Genomic DNA, 25,869 nt, shown 5'->3' with positions numbered 1-25,869 from the left:
GGATATCTTTTTGGGGGTGTTAGTTCTAGAAGGTCTTGTAGGTCTTGATAGAACCATTCAACTTCAGCTTCTTTGGCATTACTGGTTGGGGCATAGACTTGGATTACCGTGATATTGAATAGTTTGCCTTGGAAACGAACAGAGAGCATTTTGTCGTTTTTGAGATTGCACCCAAGTACTGCATTTTGGACTCTTTTGTTGACTATGATGGCTACTCCATTTCTTCTAAGGGATTCTTGCCCACAGTGGTAGATATAATGGTCATCTGAGTTAAATTTGCCCATTTCACCCCATTTTAGTTCACTGATTCCTAAAATATCGATGTTGACTCTTGGCATCGCCTGTTTGACCAATTCCAATTTACCTTGATTCATGGACCTAACATTCCATGTTCCTATGCAATATTGCTCTTAGAGCATCGAACTTTATTGCCATCACCAGTCACATCCACAACTGGGTGTTGTTTTCACTTTGGGTTACAGGAGCGGATTTCTCCTGATTCCACCAAAATGAATCTGATTGTCACCAGGATAGAGTCCAAGTTGCTCATAGCCTTGGGTAAAGACCATATGCTACTTGGTTTTCTCAGTTCTCTAAGAGATAAAACTAATGAGACAATTGAAAAATCATAGGCCGAAGGGCCAGAAAAGGAGAATAACTGTAAGGGGTTCTAAGAATGGCCTTAGAAGCCCAGGGAATCTGGGGAACCTTCTTTTGTTCCTGTCACAAATTTGTTCAGCCAGGCACTTCTTGTTTTGAGTATTTGGCCAAGTGACCTTCTCTCTATTAAAGAAAAAGTTTTACTGGAGTATAGTTGATTTACAATGTTGTGTTAGTTTCAGGAGTACAGCAAAGTAAATCAATTGACATATATCCACTATTTTTAAAAGGTTCTTTTCTTTAAAAAAGATAAAGGCTATTACAGAGTATTGAGTACAGTTCCCTGTGCTATACAGTAGGTTCTTATTAGTTATCTATTTTATATATGCTTCGCTGGTGGCTTGGACTGTAAAGAATCTGCCTGCAGTAAAGGAGACCTGGGTTGGATCCCTGGGTTGGGAAGATCCACTGGAGGAGGGCATGGCAACCCACTCAGGTATTCTCACCTGGAGAATCCCCATGGGCAGAGGAGCCTGGTGGGCTGCAGTTCATGGGGTTGCAAAGAGTTGGATACTTATATAGTAGTTTATGTATGTCAATCCCAGTCTCCCAATTTGTCCCTTCATCCCTCCCTCCCTGGTAACCATAAGTTCGTTTTCTACATCTGTAACTCTATTATTTCTCTTTGGTAAATAAGTTCATTTGTACTACTTTTTAAGATTCTGTGTATAAGTGATACTGTATGATATTTGTCTTTGTCTGCAGGCAGTTTTCTCTGGCAATTGGGATGTGCTCTTTTCTATCTGACCACTAGTGTTAACATAAAAACAACAGGAAATGGTTGGGGCACAAATTCCCCCTTGATCAGACAGCAGGTGGTCAAAAGCTTTGCAGTGGTCAAGTGTCATGTGGGCCAGAGGGTCTAGTGAAGAGTTTGTCATTCTAAGGTTAGAACTGGATTCTCAACTTACCTAGGTCAGTCTCTGACTTTTTTAAATTTCTTTTTCTTTATACTTAGGTTATTATACATTCTTTCTCATGCTAGGCTCACCAGGGAGCCTAACAAGAGTGACAACTGCTATTACCAGTCCAGCTCCTCTCCTGACTAGATGAATGGCCCCCTTTGATTCATAGGTTGTTTGAGTGTAATTAAAATCTGAATGTAACCTTGATCTAGGTGTGAACCACATATAGCCCAGTGTCCCCTGGTAGTTTTCTTGGAGACAGTTGATGGCTCAATATAGGTGGCCCTTGCTACAGGGTCCTCGAGGAACAAATCCCTCAAGGGCACACACACAGTCTTTGAATTTTATTGATTCTTATTTAGGCTTATGGTGGCGCCTTCCATCCATACTTGCACATGGTCAGGGCCCTCCAAGTTTGGTATGATCCTGTCCCCAGAGCCCTTAAGGATGGTAACTATCTAGAGTCGGCCATGCCTGTAGGTGGAGGGCTCATAGTGAATGGTTGGTTGGACCCCCAGAAAACAGGGATTTGACTAACACATACAGCTTTACAGGGGTGTTGTGGCAATGGGGCAACCTTGATGTTCCTGGGCGGAAGCCTGGGCATGGTGGAATTAAACCGTAGTTTGGTGATATTGTCAGCTGAAGTTCCCTGAAAGTCTGGTGGGCTATATTTATTCCCTGAGTGAGGCTGATGGTGACAGATCCAACAATCAGTAAAATGCCAGCCCTTTTGGATGTTTGAATGTTACTTTTAAAAATAAATGAATTTTCCAGAGAGTGATACTGAGGAGGACCATAAGAAGAATCAACTGCATTTTAGTTGGGAAGCTATTACTTATCTTGAGGTTGTCTTCAGAAGGTTGGGTTCAGAAAGAGGCTCACATGAGTGTTCTGGCTGAGGGGAGTCTGACAGGACTGTAAGTAGTTCAGGGTCCAGAGCCTGTTAGACTCAGGGTGTTGTGTCCATAAGATAACTCCCTGTAAAAACTTCTCTGTGTTGACAACTGATCTGAGGAGATCTTGAGACCTCAAGTTTGCAACTGCTTTGAATATGACTGGTGCTAAGACACTTCAGTCATGTCTGACTGCGACCCCGTGGACTGTAGCCCACCAGGCTCCCCTGTCCATGGGATTTTCCAGATTTGAACACTGGAGTGGGTTGCCATTTCCTTCTCCAGGGAATATTCCCAACCTGTGGATTAAACCAGCATCTCTTACATCTCCTGCTTTAGCAGACAGATTCTTTACCACTAGCGTATGTAGGTATCCTTCAATCTGATACATTTCAGAAGATTTAAGTCCTCAGTAATACAGGAACATATCTGCAGCCTTACCCACAATGGCCATTCAGCTCTATTCTGCATTCCTGAACCACTGCTACTTTATTTTGATTTCTAAACATATATTTTTTCTTAATAATTAAAGCAGATGTACAATATATGTTCAGTGGCCACAAAGAGGCTGCTTTAATTATGTAATATATAAGCCAGAATGACTTTCCTATACTTAGAATGTATGTGTGTTTGTAAGCATATATCTAATTTTCCCCATATCTTTATGTATTTAAAATGTAGACTTTTTTTTAACAATGTCCATGAATGTAGGTTTCTAATTAGAGATGTGTAATTTGGATATATGTCACTCTCCTTTTCATGTTTAACAGGTGGCTAAACCCCTTGTTTAAAATTGGTCACAAACGGAAATTAGAACCAGATGATATGTACTCGGTGCTTCCGGAAGATCGCTCCCAGCGCCTTGGAGAAGAGCTGCAAGGGTAAGCACAGACATCAGGGAGAAGGGGAGAAAGAGTGAGAATTTTCACATGGGGCTAAGGGTTTGGGGGAGGCTTTGCCTTCCTCTGGGTTCTTCTGAGACTCCTCTCCTGACACTGCATGCTCAGCCCCTCAGGTTGACCCCGGGCTTAGCCCACTTTGGACGCCCATGTTCCCTGTGCATCTGTGGGCATGAACGGAGCCCACAGCCATGGCCCTGGAGGCCGAGCTCTGTCCCCTGAGGTGGGGTCCCTGAAGGAGGGAGTCTGCCTTCCTGAGCTGCTCATGACCTGTGAGTCTAGCAAATCTTGGCAGGAACTTGTTTCCAGAATCTGGAACTTTTCCCTCAAGGCCTGTTTCTCTGGTGCTTCAGAGTCTGCACTGCTTATCTTTTAGGAGCCCTGTGAGCAGTTAGCCAGCATCTATGGGGCAGCCACAGAGTGCCCTGTAGTGAAAACTTATCTTCCCCTCTGTCCCTCTCCCATTTTCCCTTTGATGGACACGCTGTTCTTTACTGTGCTTTGTTTTGTATCACAGGTACTGGGATCAAGAAGTTAAGAGAGCCCAGAAGGATGCACAGGAACCCTCTTTAGTGAAAGCAATCATAAAATGTTACTGGAAATCCTATTTAATTTGGGGAATGTTTACATTTCTGGAGGTAAAAAATTTTCATACTGTGCACTGCTTTTTGGTGTATGTGTCTTAGTACTGAGGTGGACGGACCGGTGGGAAGAGAGGCCAGTGGTCTAAGGTCTGAGGATAAACCCTCCTGGAAACATGATAGAGCTCAGAGGTTGTATTCATCTTTAGAATGGCAGGAACTGGACTCCAGGGGTTACTATTCTTCTTTTAACTGGTTAAAGACTGTTGTGGAAGGATGGCCTTGAAATAAAAGACATTTTATATTATGTTAGAAAGTTCCTGGTTCTCAGTATAAATGCTGACTGATCTTTGACCAAAAGAAGATTGCAGCAGCCTCAGGCAATATGTGCCCTGTGATTTAGAGGAAGGTAATTTGGACCCAAGCCCAGGATAACATACATTTTATGGCACTCATTTATAGTTTAACAAGGTAAAAGTTGTTACTTTGACCAGGTCACATCTGATAAATGCTTTTCTAAGAAGATACCATCGCTGCTCCTTTTCCAGGGGAACAGAACCCAGGGCCCTGCATCTGGACTGTAGCCACCCAGAACTCCTAAGAACGCACCTTTCCCCAGGCTTCCCCCTTCCCCGTGGGCTGGCACTGTGAGCAAAGCCCCCAGGGGGAGGAGCTCCAGCTTCACCGTGAATTCTGTGCACCCTCCACGCTGCTTTCTTTCCCTGTTTGTGGGAGCAGATTCCTGGTTGAAGGGGGATCCTGGTATCCTGGCATTGGCAGAGGGTATAGGAGGGAATGTGCAGGGCAAACCAGAGGCAGAAAGCTGTGAGGTCAGTGACCTCCATGACCCTGAAGATCCTGGGTCAACATCCCCCAGAGGACAGTTCACCAGGGTACACAGTGCCGTCAGCCCCCCTGTTCTGGCTGAGCCTGGTGGAGGTCTGCTGCAGATCCCCCTGGGTGGCTCATGCTCTCCGTGGCCCCTTAGCACTGCCTTAGGGACACCGGAGGCCTGTGAGTATGTGAGAGCAAGAGGGATGGAAGATGCAGTTGCTAAGAAAAGGGTGTTTTAGGTGGAGAAGGTGTGAGCTCTCATCAGTCCATCATGTTGGGGTGAGGTAGGTGGGCCAGGTGGTTTACAGATTGGTGGCGTGGCTCTTGTTTAAAGGCTGTGCTGTCCTGAAGGGCACTGCATGTAGTGGGCAGCTGGATAGGTGAAGTCAACCCCACACAACTGGAGAGACAGAGAATCTATCAGCTCCCAGGTGAATGAGTGGTCCTGGGGGATGGACTTGTCACTGATGTTAGAAGAGGATTGGCCATTGTGCCAGAGGGTAGGACAGGTGTGTGGGGCAGTGTGCCACCTTTGAGAGGGCACTGACCACTTAGGTACTGCAGTGCCTTGTGAAGGACAAGGGGTGGGACAGGGAGTAGGAGCCCGTCAGGCTGCCCCAGTCCTTCTTTCTCCTGTGTGCAGCTGTCCCATTGATGGTATTTTGACATAGCCACAGTAAGTCTCTGTTTGAAATACACAGGTGGCAAGCTGGTGTGGCCTGTTTGTACAGGATTTCCTGACCTCACACAGCAGAGCTTTCATGAATTCTGCTTATCAGGAAACCCTGGGGCCTTGGTGTCTGCCTATGGCTCATGCCAGGTGCCTGATTGGATGAGTGCCCTCAGGGTTTAATGTTGGATCATATCCTGGAGCAGATCTTTCTCTACTGTCCCTGGTTCTCTAGTTTCTCTTTGGTAACAGATGCTAAAGAGTCTTAAAGTCAAGTGGGTCTTAAAGCAGAGCCCATGTGGCTGGGTTTGAACTAAGCTGCTGGTATTTCTTGGTGTTCTGGGCTGTTAGCCCCTTGAGTGGGGTCACTAAGCCTTGGATGGATCCCATTCTAATATGAGTCCTGGATCTTGGCTGTGGCAGCTCATGGGAGAAGCGGACATAGAGGGAGAGGCCGCAGGATCTGGGGTTCTTCCTGAGACAGAATCCTCGCCACTGTGGTGCTGGGAGTGTTGATTTCAAAGTTGTCCAGCCCAAGTAATACTTCCTGTTGGGGATCCAGGAAGGCCAGGCCTGGGGCTGCATAAGATGGAACTGGAAGAGCCCTGGGCCCTTTCAGGAGGTTGGTCGCTGGGTGGTCGTGGTGGAGAAGTGGGGAGTAGAGAATGTAAATGTAGGGGCTCATCTGTGTGGCAGTACTACTAGCACTAGAAGCAGTGCTAGTTAGTTAAATAATTGATTTTATGAAGCAACTTCCCGTGTTGTGATCAATCTATACTGCTTGGTTTTCTTTATATTTTAGATGGTGGAAGATCTAAACTCAGCTCAGGATCTTCTAAAATGCAAATATATTTCCTTTTTGATCTCCAGCCCTCTTTTAATCCCTCAGATGCACAGAATGCCCCGTGGATCATCCATGATCCCAAGCAGTGTGCTCTTTCCACCCACAGCATGAGCAGGGCCTCCCAGGTACTCCTGGCGGCAGCAGTGGGAGAAAGCAGGGTGATGCCAGTCCAGGGTGAGGCTTTTAGGGTTTTAGGATTTTGAGATATGAAAACTTCTGTTCTATGAGAAGGGCTTCCCTTGTGGCTCAGCTGGTAAGGAATCTGCCTGAAATGAAGGAGACCTGGGTTTGATCCCGGGGTTGGGAAGATCCCCTGGACAAGGGAAAGGCTACCCACTTCAGTATTCTGGCCTGGAGAATTCCATGGACTGTTTTGTGAGAACTGAGGAGTATCTCTTCCTCTCAGAGAAACAAGTACCAGGCTGTGAAGCCCTTGTAGGTCACCCCTAATTAGAACAGAATAGCCAGAGAGCTCCCAGCACCCCTGGCCCCTGTGTGCACCTTCACAGGTACTGTGGGTGGAGAGGACAGGTCCCCACCTGCCCGGGGCCCTCAGTGTAGAGAGGAGGAGCCTGAAGCCTCTGCCTGGGCCTGAGTCACAGAGACCACCTCCCCAGGTCATCAGCGCTTCTCTCTGAGAGGTGAGGTCTCCATTGCTGGTGTGTAAGTGGGGTGACCTCAGAAAGCCAGAGTGGGTTCACCCAGTCCCTTCCCCTGAGAGGGGAGGTGTGGCCAGAAGTTATGTCCTCTTCCCAGGACCCTTAGAAGTAACCCAGCCTTGTCCGGTCACTTGGTCTTTGTTTGAAGCCACTTTTGCTGATGGTCTCTGATCCAGTTGGAGACTGTAGGAAGCCTATGTGTGTGTAAATCTTCACTCTGGAACTCAGCTGATGAACAGGAAGTAAACAGAATCCTCTGCATCCCACAGTGGGCTTTGTGCCTCGACTCACGCTGGTTCCCTAAGAGCTGAGTGGTCTTTGCATTTATTTCCTAATCCTTTCTTCCATGTGTCCCTCACTTTGCTCAACCCAGGAGGCTGAGGAGTGGCTGCTGGTGGCAAAGATACTGTGGGCTGAGAGCAACCACTGAGGACCACACAGTGGGAGAGGAGGAGGGGGCCTTGAGCCAAGCAGAAGGGGACCTGCGGAGCAGACCTGCTGTGTGCGCCCTGCTGGTTTCTGAGAGCATAGCGTTAGCCATTAGCCATTAGGTGTTAGTAATATCCACAGTGATGACCTTGAGTTATAAATTAGGGTTTTATATCCACCTTCTTTTCTTTTTCTAAGCATATGTAAGTCTTTAATGTAAAATTAAAAGAATTTTTTCAAATTGAAGTATGATTAGCTTATAATGTTATAATAGTTTCTGATATACATCATTAGTGATTTAATATTTTATACAGTACATGATAAGTGTAGTTACCAATTGTCACCATGCAAAATTATTCCAATATTATTGAATATATTTCCTATGTCGTATAACTCCATGATCTATTTATTTTTTAAATTTTTATATATTTATTTTTTGCCCCCAATCCCCTTTTACTTATTTTATAATTTGGAGTTTGTACCTCTTAAGTTCCCACACCTATTTCGCTTGTTTCCTCCACCCCCTTCAATCCATTTTCTTTCTGTAGTCAGGGAAGTAGGAGACTCTTTTTGAAAGATTGCACTCATAATGGTTAAAAATTGTAGCAATCTGGATAGAAGTGAAACTTTATAGTCTACAAAATTTGGTTTTACACATGCCTTCTTGTTCCACTGTGGTCTCTTGTGAGGAACAATTTTTCCAAGCCTTTGTGAATCCAGCCTCTGCCATTAAGAATAGAGTAAGTCTCTTACTGGACTTCTAATAACAAAAGTGATGAAAAGCCCTTGTTTTTATGGTGGTTTCACAGCACTCTGAGCTGTTGTAGCTCCTTTAGGTGTCCTAGGATTCCTCCGAGGGAGGCACGGCTGGTATTTTCACAGATAAAGACCCAGAGGCCCAGGAGGGCACACGATGGGCTTGGGGTCATGTGACTCGCAGGTGGCCGACCTGGTCTCTGAGGCACGGTGCTCTGACTGCTAGACCCGTGTTCTCTGTGTTCTGTCCTCTCCTCCCACAGCCTCCACTGAGGCTCAGAGCCAAGAGGAGCTCCTTTTCTCTGTCACATGATTTCTATAGTTTTTTTTTTTTTCCTTCCATTTTAATTTCCTGTAGATTTTTAAGAACATTTCAAAAATACAAAAATAGAATAGAATGAAAAGATAACACAACGTGTCACTCCAGAATAGGGCTCTCTGGCAGAAAGATTGTTGTGAGTTGATTGTGTTTTTCAGAAATAAACACAGGCGAAACTCTGAAGACTGAGTAGAAGTTATTCTTCTGAGGGACATTTACACTGATAAAGGAAATCTCCATTTGTAAAGGTGTCTCCCTCTCTGTACAGAAAAGGAAGGATGGCTCTAAATCATAGCAGAATCCTGTTGAAGGACAGTCTTCAAGAAGGATGAAATCTGCATAACAAATCCAACCCTGCTGTAGTTTAAGCTGCTTCTCCTGCTAACCTCTCATTGGCATTCCATCACCTTTTCTTTTGTCTTTAGGGGGAGATGGCATTTAAGGGGGTGGCTTGGGCTATCTCAGGGAGTTACTCAGTTTTTCTTGATATTTTGCATGTGTATCAGAAATACACATGTTAATAAACTTCTGTTTTATTTTTTCTTGTTATTCTGTCATTTATTACAGGGATCCTCAGCTAAGAACTCAGAAGGGTAAAGGGAAAGAAGCCCCTATGTCACCCTAAGTCAGCTTCAATAATTGCCATAATGAGCAGTCTTGATTCATCTGAAACTCACCCTCAATTCCCAAGATTATTTTAAAGAAGTTCCAAGACATCAAATCATTTTTATCCATAAATATTTTAGTATGTATCTTTAAAAGATGTGGAATCTCCCCCCACTAAACATATTTAGCATAAATATTATTTTTATAGATTTCCTGGTGTCTCAGACGGTAAAGCGTCTGCCTACAATACGTGAGACCCAGATTCAATCCCCTGGTTGGGAAGATTTCTTGGAGAAGAAAATGGCAACCCACTCCAGTATTCTTGCCTGGAAAATCCCGTGGTGGGAGGAACATGGTAGGCTACAGTGCATGGGGTCTCAAAGAGTTGGACACAACTGAGCGACTTCACTTTCAGTTTATTGTTTTATGCATAAATATTAACTTTAATATCATTAGTATCTAGCCAGTGCTCACAGTTGTCTTTTCCCCCTCTTCTGTTGGAAGCAGTATTAAATAAGGTACACTTGGCTGACACAGGTTATTCAGATTGGCTTTCTGTTCTGCTCCTCCCTGAACCTCTAGGTTGTTTGTCCTGTAGAGATTCCCACAGCCTGGATTTGGCTGATCGAATCTCCCCCTGTGTCAATTAACTTGTTCCTCTGGCACCTTAGGCTGGTGTTTAGGTCTAGAAGTTTGATATAGCTCATTTGGATTTTCTTCACCCCTTTTGTCTATGTAGGAGGTAGGGTTGTATATCTCCCTTATAAGGTACATAACATCTTTTGTGTGTGTGTGTGTGTGTGTGTGTGTGTGTGATGTTGGAGCTATTCATGATCCTTGTTCAGTTCAGTTCAGTTCAGTTGCTCAGTCATGTCTGACAGCACACCAGGCCTCCCTGTCCATCACCAATTCCCGGAGTTCACTCAGACTCATGTCCATCCAGTCAGTGATGCCATCCAGCCATCTCATCCTCTGTCGTCCCCTTCTCCTCCTGCCCCCAATCCCTCCCAGCATCCGAGTCTTTTCCAATGAGTCAGCTTTTCGCATGAAGTGGCCCAAGTAGTGGAGTTTCAGCTTTAGCATCATTCCTTCCAAAGAAATCCCAGGGCTGATCTCCTTCAGAATGGACTGTTTGGGTCTCCTTGCAGTCCAAGGGACTCTCAAGAGTCGTCTCCAACACCACAGTTCAAAAGCATCAATTCTTCGGCACTCAGCGTTCTTCACAGTCCAACTCTCACATCCATACATGACCACAGGAAAAACCATAGCCTTGACTAGACGGACCTTTTTTGGCAAAGTAATGTCTCTGCTTTTGAATATGCTATCTAGGTTGGTCATAACTTTCCTTCCAAGGAGTAAGCGTCTTTTAATTTCATGGCTGCAGTCACCATCTGCAGTGATTTTGGAGCCCAGAAAAATAAAGTCTGACACTGTTTCCATTGTTTCCCCATCTATTTCCTATGAAGTGATGGGACCGGATGCCATGATTTTCGTTTTCTGAATGTTGAGCTTTAAGCCAACTTTTTCACTCTCCTCTTTCACTTTCATCAAGAGGCTTTTGAGTTCCTCTTCACTTTCTGCCATAAGGGTGGTGTCATCTGCATATCTGAGGTTATTGATATTTCTCCCAGCAATCTTGATTCCAGCTTGTGTTTCTTCCAGTCCAGCGTTTCACATGATGTACTCTGCATATAAGCTAAATAAGCACGGTGATAATATACAGCCTTGACTTATTCCTTTTCCTATTAAGGGTTGCAAAGTAGGGATGTTCTAAGCTCTTTGTTTAATGCTGAAATATAGTGTTTATAGGGAGAGTAGGGGAAAATCATTTTTTTCTGTTTTTAAAACCTGTTTTAAAAATGGGGAATTGGTTCTCCTCTAGTGAGGAGAGGGGCTAGTGAGTTTTCATAGTTGTTTATTTGGTTTGGTTTTGTGAATGTCAGTTTGAGCTCATAGATTTAAGCATTTCTGATCTGCTTCAGTCCATTTTATTTGTTATGCTTGTGTCAACCTTTGGCCATATTTGGGCAGTGAGAGTATATCAGGTTGGGTTCTAAGTCTTTTGCACATACTCTAGAAGTCTTGGCTAGTTTTTTTGTTTGTTTGTTTTGTTTTGTTTTTTAATGTCTTTTTGTTTGTTTGTTCTGTTTTTGGTTTTTGGTGTGACAGGATGTTTCTAATTCATTTTGTACAGCATTTGCTCAGCCCTGGAATCATCCATTTCTCCAAGCAGCCCTGTCTTCTTTTAGTGTAAAATGGTATTTAAAGACTATAGTCTGGATGCTAGAGGGGCTTATTGATCTTGGTTATTGTTTCTTGGCTTTTTTTCATTAGACCAAGTTAGAATACATTTTTAAGGTAAACAAATATGTTTATATGAGTGTTTCCAATCCAAATCAGATACAGGACATTAATGTTTTTACGTCATCTTATTGTGCTTACATCTGTATCTCTTTTCTCCCATCATCTATTCTCTTTGTCCCATGTCTAAGCCCAGTTCTCAGTGATATAAGCATAATTATTCATTTGTTTTACCTTATAATGTGACTTCTGAAAACATAATAAGATTTATTTTTTGGCAGTTCATACAAACTTCACATGGGTGTATCACGAAGAGAATATGTTTTCAAATTGTTTTGTTTAAAACCACTTTTGATAGTTCTTTTCTGTATGTCTCTTTGAACCAACAGGATGGGTAGATATTTAGGTACTTTTATTTAAATTTACTCTGAAATCTTAGGAATTGCTGTTTGAACAATTAGTTCTTTTATAATTATAATTCTGTATAATGTTTTCATCAGAGAAGGCAATGGCACCCCACTCCAGTACTCTTGCCTGGAAAATCCCATGGATGGAGGAGCCTGGAGGGCTGCAGTCCATGGGGTCGCTGAGGGTCGGACACAACTGAGCGACTTCACTTTCACTTTCATGCATTGGAGAAGGAAATGGCAACCCACTCCAGTGTTCTTGCCTGGAGAATCCCAGGGACGGGGGAGCCTGTTGGGCTGCCGTCTGTGGGATCACACAGAGTCGGACACGACTGAAGTGACTTAGCATAGCATAGCGTAGCATAATGTTTTCATGATTCCAAAATCAAGACAAGGCTACTTTTAAAGAAGGCTGATATCCTTGTTAGCTCTATTCTAATTCTCCTTCTCCTTTTAGAGATAACTCTCCAGCTAATTTTGACTCACCTTTTTATTAATGTGTTTTTTTAATTTTTAAATTATTATTATTATTTTTTACTTTACAATATTGTATTGGTTTTGCCATACATCAACATGCATCTGCCATGGGTGTACATGTGTTCCCCATCCTGAACCCCCTCCCACCTTCCTCCTCATACCATCCCTCTAGGTCATCCCAGTGCACCAGCCCCAAGATTCCTGTATCCTGTGTCGAACCTGGACTGGCGATCCGTTTCTTATATGATATTACACATGTTATAATGCCATTCTCCTAAATCATCCCCCCCTCCCTATAGTTTTATCTGAAATTTTAGTTTTCCTACTGTGCAGAATAAAAATTTTCAATTTCAATACTGTAATCTCTGGACTTGGGTTTATAAGGATTTTTCTGGAAGCATTAAATGTGTCATGGGACTCTGGTTAAAACTCTTTGTGATTAGTGTAACTCCTTCATGCCAAGACAGTGCAAGAGTGGAGGTTAGCAGATGCTTACATGGGGTTAGTTTCTGCATCTAGACTCTCCCAGGGAGAGGAATCTTCAGTCTCCACCCTAATCAGTTGAACCTAAACCAGTTTCTGGAGGCTGGACCTCAGGCATCAGAGTGCCCTTATGCCCACTCAGGCGATGCTAAGGGGGAGTCAGGATGAAGACAACTGTGTAAAAGATGAGTGAAGGCTAAGATATCTAGAATGCTGGTGGTTATGATTTCGCAGATTCACTGCTTTTTCTCCTCATCTCTGGATTTTTCTCAACTCTACTTTAGAACTCCCCCAGTTCTGAAGATTAACTGCCTGTTCAGTTTTTCCCTACAAGCTCACTCTTTTCTGCTTATATGTTTCACTCAAGTGTTTTTCTTTGTTAGCTTTCTTCTATTTTTGTGTTTTTGTTTGCATGAATGAGATGTGGGGAAATTGGGTGAGAAATGTTTCAAGTACCTTAACTTGGAGGAGGAATTCTATCCACTGCAGAAGTTCTAGTTTCTAACCGAAACTGCAAGAAGTTATCCTAAGAAGCAAAAGGTGGGACCCAATATCAGGTGCTTTCAGGAGGCTGAATACCAAGGACTCTATCAAGAAATGGCTACCACAAGCTTCCCTGGCAGGCTGGTGGTTAAGACTCCATGCCCCCAATGCAGATATGAGGGTTTTTGATCTCTGGACTGGGAACTAAGATTCTGCATGCCACAGGGTGTAGCCAAAATAAAAAGTCTGCTTCAGAGACTCAGACTCTCAGATAATCCTGAATAATGGATGTTGCGGTTTTAAATTCAGCTCTTTTAAAGATCCTTTATGATTTCAGAGATGTGGAGAATTCTTATGAAACAATGAGAACTATATTCTCAATTGATTTGTAGAAAGAATATACGTGTGGTAATAGATTGATGTCAGAGAGGAAAGGTTTAAGGGAAAGTGTTTGACCTTGTTCCTGCTTATCAAGAAAGTTTTAATTTGGTTAGCTTCATGATTGATAATGAATATTTTCTCAGTTGTTTTATTTCTTTTTAGTTGACGGTGAGAATCAGGAACATACAGATGAGAGAATTCCTTGGTGGTGTATGCCCATACCAGTATGCATGTGGTGGGGGCAGCTCCCAGGAATGGCTGCCACCAGTGTATGTGTCTCCAGAGTGAGCCACAGCCACTCCTTGCCTCTCTGAGAGACTCTCCAAGGCAAGCAGTCTTCTGTAATTCAGTATATCCTTGGGATTCACACCACTGTTTCATTTGGAGTTAATACTTGGACTAGAGCATTGAGCATATGCAGGAGTTAATCTTCTGGTAGCTGGACAAACTTTTGCCTGGTTTGCCTCAGCCAGTTTTACCAAATGTCAGAAATGGAAACACTCACAGATTACAAATGCTGCTGCCAGCTGTCCTGTTAGACGACTCTCCATCTCTAACCTTTCCTTGTGTGTGGAGGGGATGGATTTACTCAGTCTACCTTTGATGGACTCAGTCACTTCTGCCCTGTGTGTTCTGGAGGCTTTGAAGAATCATATTTAATATGTGTCTTCTTATTCTCTATATGTACTTGGGGTTTTGTTTTCACAATTTTGTGCTATTCGTTATTTTGCTTTCTATTTTTTTTTTTTTTTGAGAGAAATTACTGGAAAATTGTTTTTTACTTGCTGCTATTTTTCATATGGAGCATAATATCAATTTTCTGTTTTCCATAGTTGCAACTTATGCCAGAATGGAAATTCCTTGCACATTACACTTTTCATCAATACTCTGAATTGCCGTGACTGCTCCTTGCTGGAGGCAAAGTTGTATATGTGTGCTCAGTCACTCAGTTGTGTCTGACTCTTTGTGACCCCAGGGACTGTAGCCCATCAGGGTTTTCTGTCCATGAGATTATCCTTGCAAGAATCCTGGAGTGGGTTGCCATTTCCTCCTCAGAGGATCTTCTCAACTCAGAGATTAAACCTGGATTTCCTGTGACTCCTGCATTGAGATGGATTCCTTACCATTGAACCATTGGAGAAAGTCCCAAAATAATAAATGACTCTCCCCTCAAGTTGCATCAGTAACAGTTCATGTTTGAAATCTTTTGTTATCTTTTGAAAGATAAGAAATTTTCTATTCCAATTAAATAATAATCATTATCAAGAATAAAAAGAATTAATAAATGAGTAGAAGACATGAGTCATGAAGTGGCATTATATCTTAATGAGGCTATTTATCCAACTGTTTTTTGGTCCTGTTTTATTAATATTTATTTATTTGTCTGTGCCGAGTCTTAGTTTCTGCATGTGGGATCTACTTCCCTGACCAGGGATCAAACCAAGTTTCCCTACATTGGGGCTGTGGAGTCTTAGCTAAAGGACCACCAAGGAAGTCCCTCAACTAGGTTATTAAATATTGTTTCTCAGTGAAAAACTCCAGATGTGCTTAGGCAGTAATGACCTGCCTTTATTTACACTCCTTTTTGCTGGATTTTGAATTTATCCATATTATCTTTGGTGAGTGCTACTACTCTTGTATCTCTCGTAATTACAAGGATGTTAGGCTCAAATGCAGAGCTGAGTAACAGGTAACAGTGTTTCCCAAATAGAATCATAAGTTTCAGGAAAGTTTTGGATGGCAGATATTACTGCTGCGCTTCTGGTGGTTTGTGGCTCCAGCACTGGACTGCCCTTGGTGGCTGGGATTGCCTGTGTGTACAGTTTGATGTTCTCGTTTCTCTGTGTGGCTTCCACATTTCCATCTCAGGAAACTGTAAACAGTGTGTTTGACAATCCACTGTGTGAAGGACTCTTCCAAGAGCTCTCTGTGCCTCTTGGGATGGATGACAGGACATGGTGGAAATGTATCAGTTACATTTTACTCAGTTCTGGTCATCTTACTTACACTTCTTCAACTAAATAGTGTTCCCTTTATCCTCTATAGTAGATGAGAATCTCCATGACTTCGTGGAGGGAGAGGCAGTTGGTGCAGCCTGTTAATGTGTGTGTGTGCATGTGTCCATTTGTATAGAACAAGACAGGAATGTTAAGGTTTAATGAGACCCCCATATGAGGGATGGGGACATCTTTTGATAAATATACTGATCAAGCACCGGTTGGCTGAGCAGAAAATGCTTGTTTTTGTTTTTTGGTATTTGGTGTTATGGATTTGCCTTCCCTCCTCTTGTGTGTGTGTTCCTCAGCTTCAGACAGACAGAAGAGAGCTATCAAAGCATACCTGTCAGGTAAGCAAAGCGTACTCTGTCTGTGTTAGTAATGTGGGATTGCCAAAAAAAGGAAAAGCCCTGTTCCTGAAGGACTTCCAAACTTTTAACATTTTGTCTTTTGAGAAGTCTGTGGAGGAAATGATATTGTGGCCCAAGATGTTTAGTTTTGGTAACTTGGATTTGTTGAATGATTTTCCTTGATGGTGAAAAAGGGGACCTAGGAAGAAGGGGACCTTCAAGGGGTGACTAGAGAGAGGAAATAGGTTGTGAGGTGGAGTGGCTGTTTGGCAGGGTGGGTAGGTGTTGCCATTCCTTTGCCTTTTTCTTTGGGAAAGAAACTTGCTTTCCCTAAGTCTTACTCAGGGTGGAAGCCTCAGTGCACCCTGAGTCAATTGGTTTAGGCCTTGGGGAAGAGAGGATTGGTAACATTTCTTCCAAACCACCAACTTCAGTGGATGGTGGATCAAGAACTACAGAGACATGAATTTTTAGCTTGGCCTCCACCATGTTTAGTTTTTTACTCCAAGGAACATTCCAACTTCTAGAGGGTAGAGGCGTAGTGAGGCAGTGCTCTCAGGAGCTGAGAGCCTGCAGAGCTGCCAAACCTGGTTTCTTTGTGGTACTCCTGCCAAAGCCAGTTTCCATTCTCTGGATCTACATGTGGAGTTTGGGGTAGAAAAGGGTGGATGTGTTTGTGCCAGTGTCTCGGTTCATAAGGATTCATGAAGAAGGTGATGAAAGCGTGTCTCCCATATGTGAACCACATTGACTTTCTATTGGGCTGGGATATTGAGAGTATGGGGGACAGGGGCAGGCTGCCAGCAGGCTTGTTCCTGTGGAAGCAGATTTCTTCCTCTTCTTCTGCCACCTTTTTCTTTATTCATCTTAAGGCTCAGTTGGTATTGAGCCTGTTTGTGATATTTGTTGAGCATCCACGGTGTGCTAAGCACAATGTACTAAGGCTTTACTATGTTTGAATGGAAAATTTTGCCTTAAGGTTAAACTGTTGCCTGCTTGTCTTATATGAGATAATAAATCTGCATAGTTTTAAATTAGTCACAAATGTAGCATTTTGTCAAAATGTATTTTAAACATGCTAATGATAAAAGTAAATCTTGTATAAAGAAAAACTGACATTTCTAATTAAGACTTTTTTCTTTTCTTTTAGGAAGGCACCAGAGTAGTTCAACCCATATTTTTGGGGAAAATGATTAGTTATGTTGAAAACTATGATCCCAATGATTCTGCCGCTTTGCACGAAGCCTACGGCTACGCGGCAGCGCTGAGCGCCTGCGTGCTGGTGTGGGCCGTTCTGCACCACTTGTACTTCTACCACATGCAGCGTGTGGGGATGAGGCTGAGAGTAGCCGTGTGCCACATGATCTACCGCAAGGTGAGTGTCGCTCGGTACCACGGTGTGTACCTCCCCTAAATCCTCAGGGACATTTAGGGAAAGTTCTCTGTAAATTACAAATTTTGTAACTGGGAGTGTTTACACCTTCCTAGAGAAGTTTGCTTTTGCATCAAGCCAAGTTTGTTGTTGTTGAAGCAAACTTTACCAATACATAATGAAAAGTTTTCTTTTGAGATCAAGTGTGGGCTGTCCTTGGCACTTTTGGCCATAGGCTGTCACATAATAACCACTAAATTTGTACTGTAAAATATTAAATTAATATTCAAGAATAAGTATTAAAAGTATCAAGTTTATTTTCAATGTCTTCATGCCCAAATCCCATAGTGCTGTTTATGGAAATTTTTTGTTGTTGTTCATTAATACCTTCAGGTACATCAAATTTGTATTTAAAAGTGAGCTTCAGAGATTGGATCTATAAAACTACATCTAAGAGCAGAGAATGTATTTGATAAAGGGACTGATTTTAACTTTAAAAGACCCATCTAATTATATTCAATATAATTATGTTTGCTAGGGAAAACTATAAAGAGAATTCATGCTTCATATAGACTCACTCCTTATATTTTATAGATAATTTTTGTTAATGGTATGAAAGAAAATAGGATATTTGAGATGAAACTTTAAATTTTACATTGTTTTATGAATTCTAGAGAGAATTTGTTGCTCTTCATTTAAATTATTTTAATACAATATTTCCTTTTATTCTTAGTATGCATTGTAGCAGTTTTAATAAGAACTGATTTAATGTGTTTAGTGATTTTGTATTGAGGAATGCCATGAAATTATTCCATAGTTTACCCTTGTCTAAACTAGTGTAAAAAGAGTAAGGCTTTCTGGTATCTTTACAAAGGTATTGCCACAGATATATCAGTGTCAAGAGCTGAAGGGCTCTGTATAAACTTGATCCTGGATATGTCTTTGCCTTAGACAGTTTTAAAAAAATCTTTATTTGACTGTATTGTATCCTTGAAATTTTCAAAGAGAGTAGATCTTAAATGTTCTCACCACACATGTTAAATAGGATAACTATATTAGGTAGTGAATACTTTAAGTGGTTTTACTACAGTAATCATTTCCCAGTGTGTATTTATACCAAAGTATCATGTAACCTTAAACATACGCAATTTTTATTAATAGATAAAGTCCTCATTGAAAGATAAAACCAAGCAGCTTAAATTGAAAATATTGCTTCTTTTACCTGGTTGCTGCTTATCTAGAGCTTCTGCTTCTTCAGAATACTTTTTTCAGCAGAAAGTGAGATGTCTTTTCCTCATCTTTCCTTGAGCAGAGTCTTGTACTTTTCAGGATTGTGTGAAACTGGGGACCTGGCATCTCACTGTCTTGTTTGACAACAGCATTTGAGCTGCTTTCCTTCTGGGTGATGTGGAAATTGCAACTGTGCCTGCATACTGCAGTCAGAGGTCTTCACTGTCATTTATCATCATCTTTGTTATTCTGTTGCATCTTTAACCATTTAGGAGATGGATACTCAGATTTCCTCACAAATTGGCTAAACGTTTGTCTTTCCAGATCATATTTAACTCTCATAATAGTTGTGAAATTTTACCCAAACTGTGTTGTGAAACCTTAAGTTAGATGTGAGGTGATGGTTTACTGAAAGCTGACTCTTTGCCACACAGGTGAGCCATTGTCTACCTGTGTTTCTTCCTCTTCCCACCATACTTTGGAATCTTGCCTTTGGGAAATGTGATCTGACCTGGCACATTGGCTTATGTGAATGTAACTATCTCCCAAGAAGTTCATTTACTGCCTTGATTTTACCTAAATGTTGGCTTTATATGAAGTCAGGAATTATGGGGATTATAACATAGACATAACTTGAAATTCCAGAAACCTGCAAAAGACAAATTTCCTCATGCACAGCCTTGCATCTAGAGTCCTGCTGGGGTGCAGAAATAAGACACTTCTTTTCAGGTTACAGGTGGGCTGATTCTTTAGGGCACAGCTGGTGCTGCCGAGCAGCTCTGAAAGGCCCCTCTGAACCTCTGTGGTTCATGCTCAGGCCCCACCTCCTGATCCCTGGTCCTGGGGAGGAATCAGATTGGGCATTAGAAATGGAATGGCTGCTAAGCCCGTAGCCATAGTTTGTTCTGACCATGGATTCCAGGCTGGGGCAGGTCTCCAGGAGGTCTCTAAGGCTGCACATATTCCACTCCTAAAATGGCCCATTCAGCATTTCGTGCTCTTTGCAGCTGAATTTTGAATGATTCTGAAGGAGGTATCATATATAAAAATGACTTGCCAATTTTATTTTATTTTTAAACTTTACATAATTGTATTAGTTTTGCCGAATATCAAAATGAATCCACCACAGATATACATGTGTTCCCCATCCTGAACCCTCCTCCCTCCTGCCTCCCCATACCATCCCTCTGGGTTGTCCCAGTGCACTAGCCCCAAGCATCCAGTATCGTGCATCGAACCTGGACTGGCAACTCGTTTCATACATGATATTATACATGTTTCAATGCCATTCTCCCAAATCTTCCCACCCTCTCCCTCTCCCATAGAGTCCATAAGACTGTTCTATACATCAGTGTCTCTTTTGCTGTTTCATACACAGGGTAATTAAAAAAAAATGAAATAAAACATGAAAAATTAAAAAAAAATAAATAAAGCAATGGTGTTCTCTACAGTTGGGAGTTGGAGTAGATACATTATGTTTTAGCTCACTAAAAATAATTGGAGAACAAATTAGCTTATTTTTATCTAATTTTCTCCCATTAAATAATTAATCTCAGTCACTGTAAATATTTACCATTACTTGCAAGTCATTTTTCGGCAAAGCTATAAATACTATGTAATTTTAATCTTTCTCTCATGAATCAATCCTTGAAGATTGTCATTTTTGTCCCTACAATTTTCAAGCATTAAAAAAAAAAATGACTTGCCATTTATTGATTGATACATTTCCACAGCTTTGGTAAAATTACCTTTGGCTTTTGATCATTGTTTTTGTTGTGGTGGTGGCGGTAAAATACACCCAGTGTAAAGTTGACCATTTTCACTCCTTTTAAGTACAGCATTTAGTGACATTAGGTACACTCACATTGTTGTGTAGCCATCACCATTATTCATCTCTGGAACTTTTTCTTTTTCCCAAACTGAACCTCTGCATCCATTAAACACTAACTCCCCAACCCCTCTCCCCGCACCCAGCACCATTCTACTTCTTATCTCTGTGAATTTGAGTACTTCAGTACTTCATGTAAGTGGAATCATACAGCGTTTGTCATTTTGTGTGAGGCTTATGTTCTGTAGCCTGATGTCTTCAAGGTTCATCCATGTTGTGGCAGGTGTCAGAATTTAATTCCTTTTTAAGGCTCAGTAGTCTTCCCTTATAGGCCTATGCAACATGCTGTGTGTTTGCTCACCTGTCAATGGACAGTTGTTTCCACCTTTTAGCTATTGTGAACATTGCTGCTGTGAATATGAGTGTACAGATTGTCTGTTCAAAGTTGTGTTTTTAGTTTTCTTGAGTGTATCCTTAGTAGTATAATTGCTGTATTTATGCTAATGTCATGTTCAATTTTTGAGGAACTTCCGTATTCTCTTCCATTGTGGTTATATCATTTTACCCTCTCACTTGATCATTGTTTTCTTCTTTACTTGAGGAGTAAAGAAAAAGTTTCTTATGAAGTATGACATTTTGTTTGGATCAGTGGCTCTACTTGGTGGTCTGTTGAAGCAGCTCCTGGTGTCTTTTAAGCTTCCTCAGATCTCTAGGGCATTTTTCTTACTAAAAAGGGATTGAGCAACACAGGTTGTGTATTTTGTAAAATCAGCAGAATGGCATCAAGACCACAGTTTCCTCACAGGAACAGTGTTTTGAACATTATACTTGCTCATTTCAGAATGAGGAAACTAAGCCCAAAGTGTTTAAATATTGTCACCCACAGGATGAATGATTGAATCCAAGTCTCCAAATTTCTTTCCTAAGGCAACCTCTCCCAGTCTCATCCAATTGGCTAAAAATTACTTAGTTGGCTCCTAAGTCTAAACCTACACCCTTTAACCTTCAGACAGCTGCAAGTTCACTGAAACAGGGGTGGATTTTGCTTTTACCTCCTGCTCCTCCCTTTGCTGTCCTTGTGATTGGGGCTGCCACCACACTGAGGAGTTAGAAGCTGAACAAGGGTCCCTAGAGCCCTGCTGTCAGGGGTCATCCTGCTCCTGCTGACACCACTCAAGACCCCTGGAACACATGCTCCATTGTGTTATGTTCTAAGATGACTTGGCATCACCTTAGGAATCTGGATCTCTGTCTCCCTCTCTCATTTCAGGCCCTTCGCCTGAGTAGCTCAGCCATGGGGAAGACCACCACAGGCCAGATAGTCAACCTGCTGTCCAACGATGTGAGCAGGTTTGACCAGGTAAGCTGCCCCTGAGGGATCCTCTTTCATTTCCTGTTCTTCTCACTGGGTTCAGCTTATTGGGGTGCCAGGTGCCAGGGTTTGGTGTCAGCCAGGGTTCTGTTGAGGATGTAAGACAAAGGTTCTATTTATCCAAATTTCACTTCTCAGTGTGCAAATTCGATGTAATTATATGTATTGTTTCATAAGTGAGAGTTTTGTTTTTCTGATAATAAATGGCAGCAGTGTTCTTGCCCAGCTTGGTTAGTGTCCTAAGGGGTCCTCCTGGAGCAGCCCTTCTTGGCACGTGGTGTAGGTGTTACTGAACTGTCTTCCTCCTCCTCTAGGTGATGAAGGCCTGGTAATCAGGGATTGTTTTTTCCCCTGCACCCTGTTCAGTGCCTGCTGCATAGGGAGCCTTCAAGTGGGTGGTCCCCAGACACAATCTCCTCTCTTCTGTCCCCACACACTCTTTTTTCCCCTGACCTTAAGCACAGATCACATGGCCCAGAACATCGTAGCTGTTGGTCAGATCTGTGTTGTAGTAGACACTTCTCTTTCCAGTATTCATTCATCAAACATGAAGCAAGGCCCCTACTCACTTTCAGGGATGAATAAAGCTTAGTTTCTGCTCTATAGAAGCCACAGTCTATTAGGGAGGTAAATACACAAGTAATTACTGGAGAGAGCAGTAGGTACCATAATACAGGCTTTCCTGGGATGCTGGGGAGCCCAGGGGAGATGGGGGCTAAACTCTGGGATGGAGAGCATTTGGAGAAGCCCTAAGCTCATCTGTTTTGTAGTCAAAATCCACATCTTTCTTCATTGCTGGTGGTCTGATTCTCCTGGGACATCCCTGAAGTCAGCCCTGTGCTACCTGAAACAATGTCATCTGGGGTTGACACTTGGATTTCTGCTTTAGCATGTTAAAAACCCAGTGAGATCATTTCTATTTAGGTTTCTGTCTGTTCCTTCAGAGCATATTCTCTCTATATTCTGTCCTTAGTGGCTTTTATACCATCCCAAAGAGAGGCTATGCTAAAGAATGGTCAAACTACTGCACAATTGCACTCATCTCACACGCTAGTAAAGTAATGCTCAAAATTCTCTAAGCCAGGCTTCAGCAATACATGAACTGTGAAATTCCAGATGTTCAAGCTGGTTTTAGAAAAGGCAGAGGAAAAAAGCTCAAATTGCCAACATCTGCTGGATCATGGAAAAAGCAAGAGAGTTCCAGAAAAACATCTATTTCTGCTTTATTGACTATGCCAAAGCCTTTGACTGTGTGGATCACAATAAATTGTGGAAAATTCTGAAAGAGATGTGAATACCAGACCACCTGACATGCCTCTTGAGAAACCAGTACGCAGGTCAGGAAGCAACAGTTAGAACTGGACATGGAACAACGGACTGGTTCCAAATAGGAAAAGGAATACATCAAGGCTGTATATTGTCAGCCTGCTTATTTAACTTATATGCAGAGTACATCATGAGAAACGCGGGGCTGGAAGAAGCACAAGGTGGAATCAAGATTGCCGAGAGAAATATCAATAACCTCAGATATGCAGATGATACCACCCTTATGGCAGAAAGTGAAGAAGAACTAAAGAGCCTCTTGATGAAAGTGAAACAGGAGAGTGAAAAAGTTGGCTTAAAACTCAACATTCAGAAAACTAAGATCATGGTATCCAGTCTCATCACTTCATGGCAAATACAGTGGCTGATTTTATTTTTGGGGGGTCCAAAATCACTGCAGATGGTGACTGGAGCCATAAAATTAAAAGATGCTTACTCCTTGGAAGGAAAGTTATGACCAACCTAGAGAGCAGATTAAAAAGCAGAGACATTACTTTATCAACAAAGGTCTGTCTAGTCAAGGCTATGGTTTTTCCAGTAGTCATGTATGGATGTGAGAGTTGGAATATAAAGAAAGCTGAGTGCCGAATAATTAATGCTTTTGAACTGTGGTGTTGGAGAAGACTCTTGAGAGTCCCTTGGACTGCAAGGAGGTCCAACCAGTCCATCCTAAAGGAGATCAGTCCTGGGTGTTCATTGGAAGGACTGATGTTGAAGCTGAAACTCCAATACTTTGGCCACCTGATGTGAAGAGCTTACTCATTTGAAAAGACCCTGATGCTGGGAATGATTGAAGGCAGGAGGAGAAGGGGATGACAGAGGATGAGATGGTTGGATGGTATCACCAACTTAATGGACATGAATTTGGGTAAACTCCAGGAGTTAGTAATTTACAGGGAGGCCTATTGTGGTGCAGTTCATGGGGTCACAAAGAGTCGGACAGGACTGAAAGACTGAACTGAACTCAACTGAAGAAGGCTTTGTCTTTCTCTTTTAAGGTAACAATGTTCTTGCACTATCTGTGGGTGGGGCCACTGCAAGCTATTGCAGTGACCGTCCTGCTCTGGATGGAAATAGGAATATCATGTCTTGCTGGGATGGCGGTTCTCATTATTCTTCTGCTTTTGCAAAGCTGCTTCGGGAAGTTGTTTTTATCACTCCGGTAAGAGAAACACTTCTTTTAAAAATTGATAATATGTAATTGGTAACATCGACAGTCTGCTTGATGCTTTTGTTCAAAAACAAGACAAATGCCTTCTCTAGTCTCTTCTTTGTGTGAGTTGTAGACCCTACAGGCTTAGCCAGTGGAGGCTCCAGCCTTAAACTGAAGGCTGATCCTGAAACCGGAACAGGAAAGGCATTCACTGGGTTGGCACCGTGTCTGAAAAAGTAGAGTGTCCTTCAGCAGAATCTACCCATGTCCAAGTTATTTAAATATTGGTAAATAGTAATAATCTTGTAGCCCCATTTCTTACTGCATATATTTTTGTTATTCTTGTGTTGGAGCCTTTCAGGTATTTATTCATGTTTCCATTAAGTTATAAGCACCCCCAGGGACAGGCTGATCTCCATTGTGTCTTTATGAAGCCCCACAGTCACAGCAGCACATGTGACAGAAAGGTGGCTGGTGGTGAAGAGCCTTCTAGTGCTAAGTTAGATTGAAGCAGGTCCCAGAGGGTTGGAGGTGGGTGGTTGTCAGGTGATGAGATGTTGTGCTATTTGAAGCTCACTGAGTTCTTGTGTTTGTTGTGTGTGTGCAGTTCTGTGCTTTGTGTCTTTCTTTATTTGGAATTTCCTTTCCTTTCTTTGCTGGAGAGAGAGATACTCCCTATCTTTCGAGGCCCTGTTCCAGTGCTACCAGGTCTCTGAAGCTCTTCTTGTTCTCCTTTCCTGGTGGAATTAACAGCCCCATCTTTTCTGCTCCCCAGAACGTCTCTCCTATTTTATTACAGCAAAGACTCTGTCTTCCTGGGTGTCTTTCTGCCTCCCTACCTGACCGTGACCTCTTTGAGCAGATGGTTTGTATCTGACACATTTCAGATCTTTCTTAGCCGATGCTGCACATTCTCCAAGTTACTTCTTGAAATGGACTGAATGGTTGACTTCCTAGTTGAAGCCTTTTTCTCCATTTGTACTTTGAGTAGGACCTGCCTGTGTTCTAAGTGCCAAAGGGCAGTAGAGAATAATTTTATTCCTAGCCCCGCCCCCATGCCCACTCCTGCTGCTGCTGCTGAGGAAAGTTGGGCTGTGGTCACTAAGGCTCATCTCACGTCTGTCCCCTCAGGAGTAAGACCACTGCTCTCACAGACAAGAGGATCAGGACTATGAGTGAAGTCATAACTGGCATCAGAACAATAAAAATGAATGCTTGGGAAAAGTTATTTATAGATCATATTACCAGACTGAGAAGGTAAGTCTATATATATAGATATCATTCCATATTCTCATGCTTTATTTCCTATTCTATTGGACTTTAGATGTCTTACCAAAGAAGTATTTAAGTTCATCTTCACATTAAGTTGAACTTAAATACTAACTATTCACTGCATCCCCTACATGTTGCAGGAGGGTTAAGAATAGTGGAGATATCATTTAACCTGTTCTTTCATTTGCCATGTTTTCAAAGGAAAAAAATATATATATGCTTCTTACTTATATAGAAATTAAATTCTAAGTAGTTCTTAATACCTCAAATCCCAATAAGCAATGCTTTTAACATAGTATTTGAAACAATGGCATTCAAACTAAAATTGTAATTTATGATGATGGCTGATAATCATAAAGATTATACAGAGTTGGTATACTTG

The 25,869-nt window shown here is 42.2% G+C and overlaps 1 protein-coding gene across 7 annotated transcripts in view; it reads left to right on the top strand.

Moving 5' to 3' along the window:
• The window catches only part of LOC100299180 (ATP-binding cassette sub-family C member 4), a 150,655-nt gene that overhangs the window by 6,416 nt on the left and 118,370 nt on the right, over positions 1-25,869 (top strand). For all 7 annotated transcript variants that reach the window (XR_009493709.1, XM_024989068.2, XM_024989067.2 and 4 more), the window contains exons 2-7: positions 3,232-3,342; positions 3,878-3,998; positions 17,088-17,312; positions 21,638-21,727; positions 24,061-24,224; positions 25,347-25,472. Coding sequence is in view for 6 of the 7 variants with exons in the window: in XM_024989068.2 (XP_024844836.1) it covers positions 3,232-3,342; positions 3,878-3,998; positions 17,088-17,312; positions 21,638-21,727; positions 24,061-24,224; positions 25,347-25,472 (837 nt within the window). In the remaining variant the exon portion in view is untranslated. The remainder of the gene's footprint in view (positions 1-3,231; positions 3,343-3,877; positions 3,999-17,087; positions 17,313-21,637; positions 21,728-24,060; positions 24,225-25,346; positions 25,473-25,869) is intronic.

This window comes from Bos taurus, unplaced genomic scaffold, assembly GCF_002263795.3.
Source record: "Bos taurus isolate L1 Dominette 01449 registration number 42190680 breed Hereford unplaced genomic scaffold, ARS-UCD2.0 Leftover_ScbfJmS_1899, whole genome shotgun sequence".
NCBI lineage: Eukaryota > Metazoa > Chordata > Mammalia > Artiodactyla > Bovidae > Bos > Bos taurus.
This window is presented reverse-complemented; position numbering and strand designations above follow the sequence as displayed.